At 34.5% G+C, this 15724-nt stretch overlaps 1 protein-coding gene across 2 annotated transcripts; it reads left to right on the top strand.

The window, feature by feature from the left end:
* The first annotated feature begins 1164 nt into the window (after positions 1 to 1164).
* LOC123549249 (NPC intracellular cholesterol transporter 1 homolog 1b-like) lies at positions 1165 to 11921 on the top strand. Of its 2 annotated transcripts, XM_053524831.1 has the most exons (8): positions 1165 to 1306; positions 3313 to 3468; positions 4856 to 4981; positions 5415 to 5559; positions 6271 to 6386; positions 7267 to 7410; positions 7787 to 7837; positions 11337 to 11921. In XM_053524831.1, exons 1-8 carry the CDS (start codon positions 1277 to 1279, stop codon positions 11490 to 11492), a joined length of 924 nt encoding a protein of 307 aa, XP_053380806.1. In that variant the 5' UTR covers positions 1165 to 1276; the 3' UTR covers positions 11493 to 11921. The 2 variants fall into 2 exon arrangements, with proteins under 2 accessions (XP_053380806.1, XP_053380807.1); XM_053524832.1 differs by lacking the exon at positions 7787 to 7837 and having other exon boundaries at positions 1166 to 1306.
* Positions 11922 to 15724: the final 3803 nt, after the last annotated feature.

Consider the following 15724-nt stretch of genomic DNA (forward strand, 5'->3'; position numbering starts at 1 on the left):
TAGGTAACATATACATTAGAATATTTAAAGTATACGCATGCAGGACTTCCACTTCCATCCACTTTATACAGACAAATGATTTTCATAACAAAATGATTTAGCCCTAGAGCTAAAGTTTAGCAATCTCATTGCCTTTTTAATGATGTTTTAGCAAACTCACAACCAAATGCTTTTACATTTGAAGCTGCATATTGGTTACCAAGACTGCAAAATCGGATCTACTTAAATGCATAAACATTTGAATGTTATCGGAAATAAAGCAAAGCCACGGCACCACGGAGTATAGGCATATGGTATCAATATTCTGAAGGTCACCAAAAACAGATATGCTAGGAGTGTGTAATATATATCTAGATAGAAGTACACACTACTGAAATGTATTAGTTGTAAGATCTAAATATACATTCATAGTCCATAATTATTTTCATGAGTATAATGTAGTGGGTGGGGTACGGAAAATATACCTCCGGTTATTATTTCAGGTACTTTAAAACATGGGGAATGATGAAAAATAAAAAAATAATTCTATAATCCTAAAATATATTTCAGTAAAGTACAATAATCAGCATAAATCTGATATCTAAGCATTTTTATAACGGAAAACAGTATATCTATTTGAAACATGCTCAGAGAAATCAAAAGAAAATGATTTTGTAAAGAAAGGAATACTTGTTCAGCAGACCCAAGGGCTATTTTTGCATATTTTTGTCAATTTTAAGTTGGTACTTCTGCTATTTTATCGAGTTTCACATAAAAGAATTTAATCAAACTCTGCACATACCTTTGGTTCTGTCTACCTAATCTAAAACAAAAAGAAAATTAATAAGTCACCATATTAGATTTCACTGAAATCAAATTACAACGAGGTGGGGTGTGGCGGGCATTTATACAACGCAGGTTGATACTCAATACTCTTTCAGTGTTTGAGCAAATGACTTAGAAATATATCAAATTATCAAATCGACGGAAGAATATTTGTACATATATTGCCAGAAAGGTCAGTTTGAATCTGACTACACTAGTGGAGAAACACCTGCCTCATCCAAAAGATAAATCTGTGTTGATCTGATTGAGAGGAACATTTCTCATGTTATCCCGACGTTGATATGGCATTTCATTTAACTTTGTGTGTTTTCTGGGTGACATTGCAATCACTGTTTTTTATTTATTCTTTGTTCTTTCAGACAGTGTCCCGGCTAATAAGACCATATTCTACATCACCCTTAAAGACTATTTCGATACAGCTCTCGGCATACCATTTTCTAAATACATAGAGATGACTGATGACAAAGTGCCGGAAGTGAAGGTTAGGATTTTAAGAAAAACTCGTGCAAAAGTTGGGTTGATATGCAGATAATATCACTCGTTGTCATGAAATGCTTTCCTTACAAAGATAGACTATATTGAAAATATAGAAAGAATTTGATCGATTTTGAGTCGTTTAAGTATGGGATTGTACTATGAAGTGAAAGTTCCAAACAGTTTGTAGGTCAAGGACGAGTTACTAAAGAAAAGCAGGAGTGAAACTGCTTGACATGAAACGTGTTAATACTATCAGTTTAGACCAGTAGATAGTCATTTAACTCACCTAGTAATTCATATATTCAATCACTCATTAATTAGATCTGTTTCCATTCTAAGTATGAAATATAACAAAAACAGATGCCCCCTGGAAATAATTTGTCGGTGTATTGAAACATTCATTGGATATTTTGTTACTACTGCTAGACGAATGCTTTATGCCTTCACCGAGACCCATTTTGTTCTTACCATTTTAGTGAAATATTTTTAATGTTTCAGTTCTGTGGAGGGACAACCTTCTACATTTCATTAGCTCATCTGATTTTTTGAAAAAAAAATGATGAGTTATTGTCATCACTTGAGCGGTTGTCGGCGTCGGCGTCGGCGTCTGCGTTGCCTGGTTAAGTTTTATGTTTAGGTCAGCTTTTCTCCTAAACTATCAAAGCTATTGCTTTGAAACTTGGAATACTTGTTCACCATCATAAGCTGACTCTGTGTAGCAAGAAACATAACTCCATCTTGCTTTTTGCAAGATTTATGGCCCCTTTTGTACTTAAAAAATATCAGATTTCTTGGTTAAGTTTTATGTTTAGGTCAACTTTTCTCCTAAACTATCAAAGCTATTGCTTTGAAACTTGGAATACTTGTTCACCATCATAAGCAGACCCTGTACATCAAGAAACATAACTCCATCTTGCTTTTTGCAAGATTTATTGCCCCTTTTGGACTTAGAAAATCAGTTTTCTTGGTTAAGTTTTATGTTTAGGTCAGCTTTTATCCTAAACTATCAAAGCTATTGCTTTAAAACTTGCAGCACTTGTTCACCATCATAAGTTGACCCTGTACAGCAAGAAACATAACTCCGTCCTGCTTTTTGCAAGATTTATGGCCCCTTTTGGACTTAGAAAATATCAGATTTCTTGGTTAAGTTTTATGTTTAGGTCAACTTTTTCTCTTAAACTATCAAAGCTATTGCTTTGAAACTTGCAACACTTGTTCACCATCATAAGCTGACCCTGTACAGCAAGCAACATAACTCCATCCTGCTTTTTGCAATAATTATTGCCCCTTTTGGACTTAAAAAATCATTTTCTTGGTTGAGTATTATGTTTAAGTCAACTTTTCTCATAAACTATCAAAGCTATTGCTTTAAAACTTGCAACAGTTTTTCACCATCATAAGTGGACACTGTACATCAAGAAACATAACTCTATCCTGCCATTTGCAAGAATGATGGCCCTTTTTAGACTTAGAAAATCATGGGTAGGACAATATTTCTATTACACAAAAAAAATCAGATGAGCGTCAGCACCCGCAAGGCGGTGCTCTTGTTTTTGTAATGTTTTTTCTTTGAAACATGACGTGTGATTTTTTCCAAGTACAGTCGTTCTAAAATGTTGTATATTCCCCTTGAACTGAAAGAGCCAGTTCTTTCTCATATTTACTAATCAAATCTAGCGCTTCGAACTGGTTTGTTTCTGTTGGTTTTCAGCTGTTACTTTCTTTACTGTTAGCGATCGTATGTCCTAGAATAATGAGTCCTTTATATAAAATGTTTGTTGAGGCTATACTCCCTTAAGACTGCAAACATTTGAATTATTGCCCCTTATTTGTGACAAATGTACCAGTGGGGGCACACTCTGTGTCTTACAGACACATTCTAGTTGTGGTTGAGTTTGGAGTCAGCCGGTAACACAATGGTTTATAATTGGCTTGCTGTATATATTCTACCATGTTTTAGTTCCAGTTCAGATACCTAAAATCGTATACACTCTCTCTGTACATTCACAGTGGACATATTTCCCGATGCAACAAGTGGTGTCACAAGATGTATGGGAGAATGAACGCATCATGGAAGAAGTCCGACGGATTGCCGACAATGCCAATCTTGAAGGCGGAAAATGCTTCTCCTACTCTGTCTTCCATATTTTTACCGAAGTTATACGAGTAAGTGATGGCTATGCTTTCTTCATTTAACGTCAAGAATCTTAAATATGAAATCATCTGATTCTAAGATGTAGCAACGGTTTTAAGCTATTGTACGATGAAGAGATACTTTCACAATGTTTTCACTTACGTAATACATGTAATGTTCGCTGTAAACTGAAATGAAACACTACTACTATGAGCATTTTATTTATGATAAATAAAATCGATATGTTCAATCAATACACGTTCCCGTGCTTCAGAAGAATGGCTAAAAATGTTGAAAGATATTTTCTCACACTGGCTTTATCGTAGAGAACAAAACAATGAAAATATTGAACACATGTAAAATAAGTAGTTTTGATATGATATATAATTTGTATGTGCCATTTCACAGTACATCTTATATTTGGCAATCAACTTGTTTCTACTTTCTCAGTACTTCTCATATTTGGCGAAAAACATAGTAGATCTTATTTGGTTTTATATTCATAGTGCATCTTACATAGGGACTAAGTTGTGTTTCAACATTAATTCACAGAACATTTCATATAAAGCGAACAAGTTGATTGTAATTTTGCTGTACATTTCATATAAGGCGGACAACTTGATCCTAATTTCGCAGTACATTTCATATAAGGCGAACAAAGCCGAACATCTTGATCCTAATTTAACAGTACATTTTATATAAGGCGAACAAATTGATCCTAATTTCGCTGTTCGTTTTATATAAGGCAAACAACTTGATCCTAATTTCGCAGTACATTTTATATAAGGCGAACAACTTCATCCTAATTTCGCTATTATTTTTAATATAAGGTGAACAACTTGATTCTTATTTCGCAGTACATTTCATATAAGGCGAACAAAGCCGAACATTTTGATCCTAATTTCACAGTACATTTATATAAGGCGAACAACTTGATTCTAATTTGGCTGTACATTTAATATAAGGCAAACAACTTGATCCTAATTTCGCAGTACATTTAATATAAGGCGAACAACTTTATCCTAATTTCGCAGTACATTTAATATACTAGTAAGGCGAACAACTTGATCCTAATTTCACAGTACATTTAATATAAGGCGAACAACTTAATCCTAATTTCGCAGTACATTTAATATAAGGCGAACAACTTGTTCCTAATTTTGCAGTACATTTAATATAAGGCGAACAACTTGATCCTAATTTCGTTGTACATTTTATAATAGGCGAACAACTTGATTCTAATTTCGCAGTTCATTTCAATATATAAGGCGAACAGCTTGATCCTAATTTCGCAGTGCATTTTATATAGGGCGAACACCTTGATCCCAGTTTCGCAGTACATTTTATATAAGGCGAACACAACGGTCCTAATTTCGCGGTACATTTCATATAAGGCGAACAATTTAATTCTACTTTCAGTATGTGGAGTCGGAGATTATAAGGAATTTTGTATTAGCGGGTATTGCAATTTTCATTGTTACATTACTGTTGATAGTGGATCTTGTCACAAGTTTCTTCGTCCTCGTGTGTGTCTGTCTTACTACGGTATGTAAAATAATCACCATGTATCTATATTTAAAGGGTCCAACACGAATAATGTACATGTGAGTATGAATAAATTAATACACGCTATATGCCTAATTGAACGTTCATACATGCAATATATGGTCTTGTATGAACGAATGCTATGTATGCTTTAATGGATAGATACGCTCTTCTATGGATTTGTTTATATATTCGCTGTATTGCATAGCTAAAGAATTTGAATTGATGTATCATCAGGAAAATCTAATAACTGTTTACATGGATGAAATTGCATTACAGAAGCCTTGTATTATACATTTCCTTAAATAGACTTTTGGTACACCTGCTTTAGCGGAATTTCAAGATCACGTTCAAAATAAGAAAATACCCTTCGTATGTATTGATATTATAAGTTTATATTCAAAACACTGTTTCATAAATGTTGTCTTTGCAGATTGATATTATGGGTTGCTTACATCTCTGGGATTTTTACCTGGATGTGAATCTGGTTGTTCTGCTTATTATTTCTATTGGACTGGCTGTAGATTTCTCCGCACATATAGGTTATACATTTATGACGGTCACTGGCACAAGAAAAGGTAAGCTTGTTTCTTTTGATAGCAACGTGGTAGAATGTCCGCCTTAGATGTGAGAGCTGCCGGGTTTGATTCCCGGTCCGGGCTGAATTATTTTCAGTCTGATACATTATTACAAATGATTCATCAATGTCTGCACGTAGACTGTTCAGCTCGATGAATGTTACACACTTGTGACGCCCAAGCGCTTAAACCTATCTGTTGTTTTTAGAGTCTGCACACAGTTGTCATTCAGAAGTAAGTGATACTTTCCCACATGATGCAGAGACGGAAGAAGAATGACTTGAAACCATCATATAGAATATTCGCCTCCCCAGGAACACGCAATGTTTTTTTTTATCACACATTCTGTGTTTCTTTTGCAGGAAATAGATCAACATACGTCATTATATTTTCTATATAACCTTGTTTAAACCTTTCTTTTATGATATTTAAAAAAAAATGTCTATATACAAAAATATTCAAGAGCAGTTGCTCTCCCAACAGCATACTTTAAATTCAGCAGATTCCATCCTAACATTTACTTTTCATTGAGATAAATCAAATCAACTATCACATTTAAGGTAGGAATTCAAATTTATTAGCATTAAAATATAATCAGTTCTCATCGGGTGTTCTTGTCCACGTGTTTAAATTTTGTCATTTCATACAAATGTTATGGAGTTATTGAGGTTGTACCAGTGCATGTAATACCAATCATTTGTTGTATTGTAGAACGAGCGACCAGCACATTGTGTCAGATAGGACCAGCAATTATGCATGGCGCTGTTACAACCTTTCTTGTATTTTTTGTTCTCATTTTTGGCCAGAGTCTCTCGGCATTCTTTGCTGTAAGTATAAAAAGTATATTTTCCTTGATATCTAATAAGACAGAAGTCTAATTTTCTTGATATTGTTGCATCGTAAGAGTTTTGTGTATAAATTTAATTATTTTTATGGATTGAAAATGTAGGGACGTCGTCGTAAAAACATGTGTATGTCATGATTTTGTAAGAATTTCAAAAGTGTTTGCCACTCTTAATATCGAGTTTATTTTCTTATTAAGGTTTTATAATAAACTACCACTAGCAATCATAAATTACAATTAAAGTTGTAAACTGCATTTTCTAAAACAGCGTGAATTAAAATGGATAATTGTCTCACCTGATTTAAATCCATTGTCGTAATTAAATAAATTACATTCTGCGGGTCTTGAACTGTGTTTCGATAAACTGTTGCCCGCCTTGTGTACTCGTTATTTTCTCAATGATAATCGGTAAATGAGCCGCGCCATGAGAAAACCAACATAGTGGCTTTGCGACCAGCATGGATCCAGACCAGCCTGCGCATCCCCGCAGTCTGGTCAGGATCCATGCTGTTCGCTTTCAAAGCCATTTTTAGCAGTTAGGAAGAGATACCCGTTAAGTAGCGCAGGGCTGGTCTGAGATCTCCATGCTGGTCAGTTCGCAAAGCCACTATGTTGGTTTTCTCATGGTGCGGCTCAAATGTGTTTTTAGAATCTTTTGGAAGGGTGGCAAAGACTATTGCAATATTTCTTTTCTTTAAAGGAATGAATGTACAGATAACGTGGTCAAACCGCTATGAAATAAAGAAATACTTACCATTCTTTTGCACCGAGCCATGATTTGTTTTTAGCATTTTGAATGAGGTCAATCAAGTTCATTGTTGTTTTTTTTCAGTTTTAATATACATTTTATTTGTCTTCTTCAGGTGTTCATTCTTGTTGTGATATTTGGATTGTTCCATGGTTTATGTTTCCTGCCGGTTGTGTTGAGCATCATCGGCCCGTCACCGTACTATAACGCTGGTCCGGACGGTACATCCACATCGAGATTCACTCCTAGCTTAGAAAATGTAAGTGTATTTCAATCTTCCCTAATCAAAAGGTTCTTCTTTATATTTTGATGAGCTAATTGGTAAATATGTCTCTTTTAGCGTAATGTAACACTTTGGCCATCAAGGCCGTGTCTAAAGTATTGCTACCAAGTTGCAAAAATGACTGGGTTTTTTTTTTTCACAGAGTAATCCTGACAAAAACTAAACAATAGTTTAGAAGCAGCCAACACAAGCAGCTGGAGAGCCTTTAAAAATGTGTAAATACTGCGCCTTTTGCGCATGTCAAAATGGATTTCACATTGATATTAAGTATTGTGATATAATTTAACTGGAGTATTTGTTACGCATTTTGTTTAACTGTTTTAAAAAGTATGTTTGTGTTTCACTCCGAAAGGATAAAACTTCGCAAAGTACAAATTGTACAACTGAAGGACAGAACGTGATGGTTGGTATATGTAAACATAAGTCACTGTGGTGTTGTAATTGTAGAAACAAAAAACACAAAAAGCATGCTCTGTTAAAACGTATGTAAGTGGATATGTGGTAAGCACTGGGGCTTTTAGTATTGATGGCCTTATTATTCAAGCACCGGTCCTATATATCTGTATCAGTAACAGTGTTGTAATGTTTAATAGGATAATTTTTAACACGTTGTTTGTCCTACGCTTCAAATTGGGTATCAATCTAATAAACTGTACTTTTCTCGTTTCCATTCCCACCTTCTGTTTAGATCGCTTTAAATTTTTGTTACGTTTAAACATCCTAAACCTTACTAGGACTTCCATGAAATTTTAATCAGTAATACTTTGTTTTTAAATCATTAAATTTGACTGCAAATTTAGCTTCAAATAATATTTCATATAATAATGATAACAATTAAACATTTAGCAAAAGTTTTCCTTCTAAGTGCATATTTTTATATATAAAAAATATATAAAGCAGTCTTGGTAAAATTTAGTTTCAATTGTTTGTTTTACATACAAAAATATTTAAGTAAGTATTTGCCTTTCTATTTAACCGCATAAATTGGTAAAACAATCCAACAACGTTTAGAATTAAATGGGATGTTAATCCATTTTCAGTAGAGAAATACGCAATAAGACCATTAACCCGTGTGTAATCCAATTTATCAATTATTACGTGTCGATGAAAAGTTGGCTTATAATTTGCTTTGCGCACTAATTAAGATGGTCGAAATGCATGTTTGTGTTTCATTTGTTAAATTTGACAATGTCATTTCAATTTTGGTTTTTCCATTTAATCCTTAGATTGTTTACATTTAAATGTTGCTGATATACATATGTTGTTAATGTCTAAACTGGTCCGACTGAAATGTATGTTTATGTTCCTCAAGAATTTGGAGGAAATAGTACATCCTTGGTTTACGTAAATATGTAATCCAAAATATTTCCGATTCAGTCATAGAGTTTTCCCTACACTTAGGAAGAAATAGTTTCAAAGTCAGTGTTTAAATTTCTTCAAGTGGTTTTTCAGGAAACGTTTTAGATTGTACCCCTTGGGTAATGTATCAAAGCCTAATTTTTCGGTAATAATAGGTCCACGTTTCATCAAATGTGACTTATTGTCAACCTTAATTTACCCCTATTCCTTCTCAAGAGAGATTTTAATAATTAACGCATTAGTTAGTTAGGTAATTAAAGTAATAATATAACATTTGTTTATAACAAATGATACATAACTATTTTGGCAATAGCCAGTCTAACATGGTCTTCTTATTTAAAATCTGTATCCTTAGAACATGAATTAAAACAACATATGAGCCACGCCATGAGAAAACCAACATAGTGGCTTTGCGACCAGCATGGATCCAGACCAGCCTGCGCATCCGCGCAGTCTGGTCAGGATCCATGCTGTTCGCTAACATTTTCTCTAATTGCAATAGAATTTGAAAGCGAACAGCATGGATCCTGGTCTGGATCCATGCTGGTCGCAAACCCACTATGTTGGTTTTCTCATGGCGCGGCTCATATTATGAACAAACTTATTATTAATGACATAATGTATTTGTAGTAGTATGAAAGGAATTTAATTTCTAGGCCACACCAGAAGAAGTTCTTATTTATAATCTACGCAGCAAAACCATAAAAACTCTTAGGCCCCTATATGAGAAATATACAAGAAAACGTTGGATTACATTTAAAAAAGCAACAATATTGTAATTATGTCTGCATGAAATTAAGTATTTATAAAAGCAGAAAAAGACTTAATAAAACATAACAACAGATTGTGTAAATATGTGAACACTGCAAAGACATTTACACTTAGTGATAAGACATGACAGAAAAAAAGGAAGAAAAAAAATCAAACTATAGAGTGACTGAATTGTCATACGAATCATATACAACTAAATAGATAAGAAGAGAATTAGACGAAAACAATGCCACTAAGTACATTTGGTGAGAAATATATAGATAGTAATTAATACATTATTTTAACATGTAGGTAAAAATGATAAAGAGCCAAAAGAAGACTTTATGTAAGTTAGCTACAACTTCTAATCACGAGTGCTCTATGTAACGTGTATCAAAGCCCGAGTCGAAACGAGAGCCTCTGTTTATGGATTAAAAGTTCTACTTCCCATCTTAAACTGCACAAGTGTCAAATGCACTTAATTTGCCGATAATTCTTAATTGAAATTTTAGTTTATATGTCCACAGCATCTTCTTCAGACGAAGAGTAAATCAGTATTTGTGAGGTAAAATGACCGCCCCAATCAAACAACGTTATCTGTCGGCTAGTCAGGTTTTTCAGGTACTTGTGGTATGTCAGGCTCCAAATTGCGCATGGCAATTTACAATTCTCTTGGTGTCAACTCAGTCGTCTTACGCAGTATCGGTTATCCTACCACTTCGAAGTCTGTGGAATATGTGAGAGGAGCGTCTTGTGTTTTCCTCCATGTTTCGAGCATATAAATATTGTTTAAAAAAACAGCAGTTTTCCTTTTAGGTGATAAAGCTCGCATTCAGTTTGCGTCCAGTTTGACCAAAGTCCACCTAGAGTTTCCATCAGACTTAAATGAAACTTGATATATGAACGTACCCATATTGACTTCAGTTATTTTTACTTATGTCCCTGTTTTTGACTTTACAGTGATATAACTACACGTGTCCATTGTTTACAGTTTCCACCCCATTGAAATGAGACTTAGTAGAGCTATGCATCATCAACATCAAGTCTACGATTTGCATATTTTTGGAGTTAGTTCTGAATTATTTTCACTGATGTAGCCCCATTTGACTTGATATATTAGATTCTGTCAATCAATGTTCTGTCATCCTTATCATGGAACATTTGTCATTAATGTTGAAACACATTCTTGGTTTCTTACTTTATCAGATTGGATTTCCGCAGTCCATGCAGCATGCAAATAGTTTGCACAATATATTGTACGCTTAACACTTAGGTTTGGAGGTGTATAATTAGCTAGATGTCTGTCAGGAGCAATGGTTTCATTCATCTAAATGATTCTGATGCGATACACTTTGTAACACCATTAAATATACGGCTGAATCTTGGTATCTTGAATTCCAACCAGTGAAACGTTATACTTCGGGATAACCGAAATTCGACTTAAAATGTTACTCTAGGCACATGTTTTCGGGACTGGACAGGAAAATGTCCTCGAGATAGCCGGAATGTTGAGATTAGCGAGTTCGAGGCATCGAGTTTCAGCTGTATATGCATATCAGTGATGTTAGATATGCCTTCTCGGTATTTAATTTCAGACTGTGTACAAATATTAAACGATCAGTTCATTGATAAAATAGAAAATTTAGATAGCTATTTTTTCTGTGTAGAAAGTATACGGAAGATTATGTTGTGACGCAAATGTTTATAGAAATATGATTTGGAAATATCACCACATATATCTACTACATGTATTTTTTTGTTTCCCTATTAACACAAATTATTTTGATTTTAAGACTGTAAATGCAGAGGCAGAGCTACAGAATAAAAATTCCTCGAACGCGTTGTCTAACGGAACAGACAGTTCAGTGAAATATGGAACAATAAATGGATATCTGCCTGAGAAGGAAGAGACTGGAGAAGGACATGATGCTATTGATACTCATTTTTAAATTTTGTTGAACACCTTAATTTGTATAATCAGAAAATTATTGTTATTTACGTTCTAACTTGTGTTGATGTTCAACCATGTACAGTTGTTTTATTTCTGAATACGTTTATTTCAAAGAATGTTTATGTTATAATATTATTTATATACATTTGTTAAGTTTCAGTTCAAGCGAATCAGTGGTAAATGCTATAGTCCCGATGTTAGGGTTCATGCCGTAACACCACGTAGAATAGAAAAAAAAGTGTTCTCATTACAGTTTATTTGATAAAATGTAGATTAGTATAGATTCTGTACTCCCATGCCAATATTTTGATGATTATTGTTAATGTTGTATATCTCAAATATGTTACTTGAAGTGAAGACAATGTTTCAATTTATTGACTGGTGAAATGGAATGTTTTTATATAGGCGTTAATTTGGTCTGCAGTTTGCAGTTCGCAATTCGAATTGCAACGCAACTATGTGAACCTTTGCAGTTCGAAATTGCAAAACCGCTAAACATGATTTGCATTTTGCAGATCGATTGCAAAATGGATTTTTAATTTGCAATACAGATTATAATCCATGATTGCTTCCAACAAAGATGTTCAATGACAGTTTTAAAATAAAGTTCACTTTTAGTTCCTTTGCGACTTGTATTTGAATTGCAAACTGCTAAATATTTTGCATTTGCAGTTCGAAATTGGCAATACAATCTTTGTTTCGTTTCAGATCACGATTAATGTCAATTGCCGTTGTAATTGAATTCAACTGCAAATATATTTTGCATTTGTGTCAATTCGATTGCAAAACGAATTTTTAATTTTGCTTTCAAGATGGATTTCAGTCCTTGCGCTATGTTGAAAGCATTTATACTGCACGATGTGAATTTTGCAAATGACAGGTGTTTTAATTAATCGATTATACACTACGTTACCAGTTCAAAATAATTTCTTAAATTAATGTTAAGCCGTCTGAAACAATAAGCACATTTTGCTCAGTGAATAACTAAATGGAGATACAAAGTATGCATTTACTGTATGGTTCCGCCATAGTAAGAAATGCCCGATGATCGAAGTCATTCATAAGTGTTCAAAATAAAGTTTCACGTTCTTTATAGACATTTGCAGCAAAAATATAGCGCGTCACGTGACACAAAATGCGGACTGTGGTCGTGTAATAAATGTACGTTTTGAAAGAAAATATTTGAAAGATGCAATACCATAAAAAACGTGACAAAACCGAACTGATAACAACACTAGTTTAAACTTTCTGTCCCATTTATATTCAATCGCACGTTTTGTCGTCTGCTGTGCAGAAGACATAGTTCATGCATTATAAGCCTTATGTAACCTCCTTATTGGGAGGTCATATAGTTGCTTTTAACTTTTATTTCAGTCGTGTACTATAACCCGTGTTTCGTTTAGCAAAAAATGTTATACATGTATGTATTACTTTATATGATTTACGGAGAAAATAAAGATATTCTTGATTGGATTTTGCACGTATGTTGTCATTTCACACGCTTTCACTTCAAACTTATATCACTTGGAAGGATTATTATCATACTTGACAGAACTATAATCGTTATTTAAATGTTATTAATTATTATGTTTAAGAGAAGCGGACTGAATAGTATTAAAACCAAAATCACTAGTCCTTCCCGTGAACAGAAGCTGGTTACCAATCTCATCATCCAAATTGCTTATTTCGTCACCTTAGCGCAAAAAGTGAATAAGTCCTTCAAGTCGATGGAGTTATCCATTTCTTGCGTTGAGGTGACGATTTGTTCTGCGAGGAAAACGTCATCTTGTTAACATTCTAAATATGGACAATCTGTTTTTGCCCTTGAATTTCAATTAAGTAAAACATAGGATTGGGATAGATTCTACATGTTTTGGATTTACATCTATTTGTATGTAATAAGCTTATCATACATGTATATGATAAGACACATTATTTTGTATTTCATTTTCCCTCATTTAGATGAGGACGTACCCAGTTCAGCATCGAATGGGATATATAAATTATTATATTTAAGTTAATTACCCCGCACAATTTTCCCCGTTAGCATGTCCGTCTGTCCGTCCGTCCCGAAACATTAAAGACAATAAGTTTGACAATTCTGAATTTTAGGATAGATTGCAATAAGAGAAAATGCGGAGCATAAGGAAAATAACTCTACCTGAAATGAATTTAGAATTGTTTTACCGTCTGTACTCAGTTCTGAAACTTTTTTTTACATTTAAGCTATAACATTGCTACCACTTATAAAAAATTTTATGTCTCAAAATAATGATAGATAAGCAATAAGAGGACATGAACTATTGTATGTTGAATATGAGTATGTTTGTACTTAAATTTCCATTTTTGTACCCCCCCCCCCCCATGAGTGGTGGGGGCATATAGATTTGCTCTTGTCCGCCCGTCCGTCCTTCCGGGAATGTTGTGTCGCGCCTAGCTCCAAAAGTATTTGACGTAGAGTCACAAAACTTTACAGGAATGTTGGTCAGCATGTGTAGTTGTACACCTGGGGTTTCGCGTCCGGATTCATTCAGTCGTGTAGGAGTTATGGCCCCTGACTTTGTAAAAATTGGTCATTTTAGTGTTGTGTCGCGCGTAGCTCCAAAAGTATTTGACGTAGAGTCACAAAACTTTACAGAAATGTTGGTCAGCATGTGCAGTTGTGCACCTGGGTTTTCCCGTCCGGATTCATTCAGTCGTGTAGGAGTTATGGCCCCTGACTTAGTTAAAAATTCGTCATTCTAATGTTGTGTCGCGCGTAGCTCCAAAAGTATTTGACCTAGAGTCACCAAAGTTTACAAGAATATTGGTCAGCATGTGCAATTGTGCACCTGGGGTTTCGCGTCCGGATTCATTCAGTATTGTAGGAGTTATGGCCCCAGACCTAGGAAAAATTTGTCATTTTAATGTTTTGTCGCGCGTAGCTCCAAAAGTATTTGACCTAGAGTCACCAAAGTTTACAAGAATATTGGTCAGCATGTGCAGTTGTGCACCTGGGGTTTCGCGTCCGGATTCATTCAGTATTGTAGGAGTTATGGCCCCAGACCTAGGAAAAATTTGTCATTTTAATGTTTTGTCGCGCGTAGCTCCGAAAATATTTTACCTACAGTCATTATTTCACTACACAAGACCAGACTTCTTGTACAGACTAACTAAAATAAAAAGTTTGTGAAACATGTACATTGTATGTTAAAATGTACTTGACCTAGAATCATAAAACATTAGAGGATTGTTTTATAGCCTATAAAGTGTTCTCTTTAGGATTTTACTCAGCTAGGCCAGAGTTATGGCCAACTAAGTGAAAAATACACATAAGGTTCTTAAAAGTTTATGTTGCAAACATCTTAAAAATTGTTTAACCCGAGTCATTAAACCATGTTACAGTGGCAGGAGTGGGGGCACCTGTGTCCTATGGACACACATCTAGTTTAAACATAGTCTTTACCTTTAAATTATTTGTATAGAAAATGTAAGTTGATGTAATGAAAGATGACAGTGAGTGGAGACATGTACAGCTCAAAAACCGCAACTCTTTGAATAGATTTAAATTATCTCCCTATTTTACATTTAAGACAGTAACTTCATCTGGTGCGTGGGGTGGGAGGGGGTATGAATCACTCTTATTGAAAACTTTAGTTAGGTTTGCAAAACAAGTTACGTTAAGTGATGTTTGTATTATGATTTTGAAAACTTAATGAACGTAATCAGTTTATGACCGATGAACTTTTTCGGCAGGACTACAGTCACGATAATCTGTTTCGTCGTACGCTTTTAGTTCATGACAATGTTCCCACTGAATGTAGAAATCATGACCCGACAGATATGAAACACACCGCATGTTTGGTGTTCAATCTTTAACAGTCGGGGGATGAGACTTTTTTCGGTGGGGTCTAGGTAACTGTCTCTCATACAAAGGTATTGGGTATTTGGGTATATCCTTTTAATGATTCGACCCACTGATGCATCAAGGTGCACGCACTATGTATATGAAACATTCCTGGCAGCATTGCCATTTCAAAAAAAAAATCCTGTCAATCTGCCAGACTTTCAGAACAAATGGAACCACATGAATGGTCAATTCCGGCAGTTCTTGCACTTTCAGGGTTATATAATTTTGCCAAGACATGTCACTTGGGACACTTTCAACTGGGTTAACAAACAACAAGGTCGTGAAAACTTGTAACAAAACTCTGACAAATGATGATTTTAGATTATGACTATTCGGCGACT

This window comes from Mercenaria mercenaria, chromosome 15, assembly GCF_021730395.1.
Source record: "Mercenaria mercenaria strain notata chromosome 15, MADL_Memer_1, whole genome shotgun sequence".
Lineage (NCBI taxonomy): Eukaryota > Metazoa > Mollusca > Bivalvia > Venerida > Veneridae > Mercenaria > Mercenaria mercenaria.

Excerpts from the sequence above, each read along its gene's own strand:
- LOC123549249 (XM_053524831.1), top strand. The coding sequence starts at position 1,277 with ATGACTGATGACAAAGTGCCGGAAGTGAAG. Across the intron at positions 4,982-5,414 it reads TGTGTGTCTGTCTTACTACG|ATTGATATTATGGGTTGCTT; the intron begins GTATGTAAAATA and ends TTGTCTTTGCAG. Across the intron at positions 7,411-7,786 it reads TCACTCCTAGCTTAGAAAAT|GATAAAACTTCGCAAAGTAC; the intron begins GTAAGTGTATTT and ends TCACTCCGAAAG.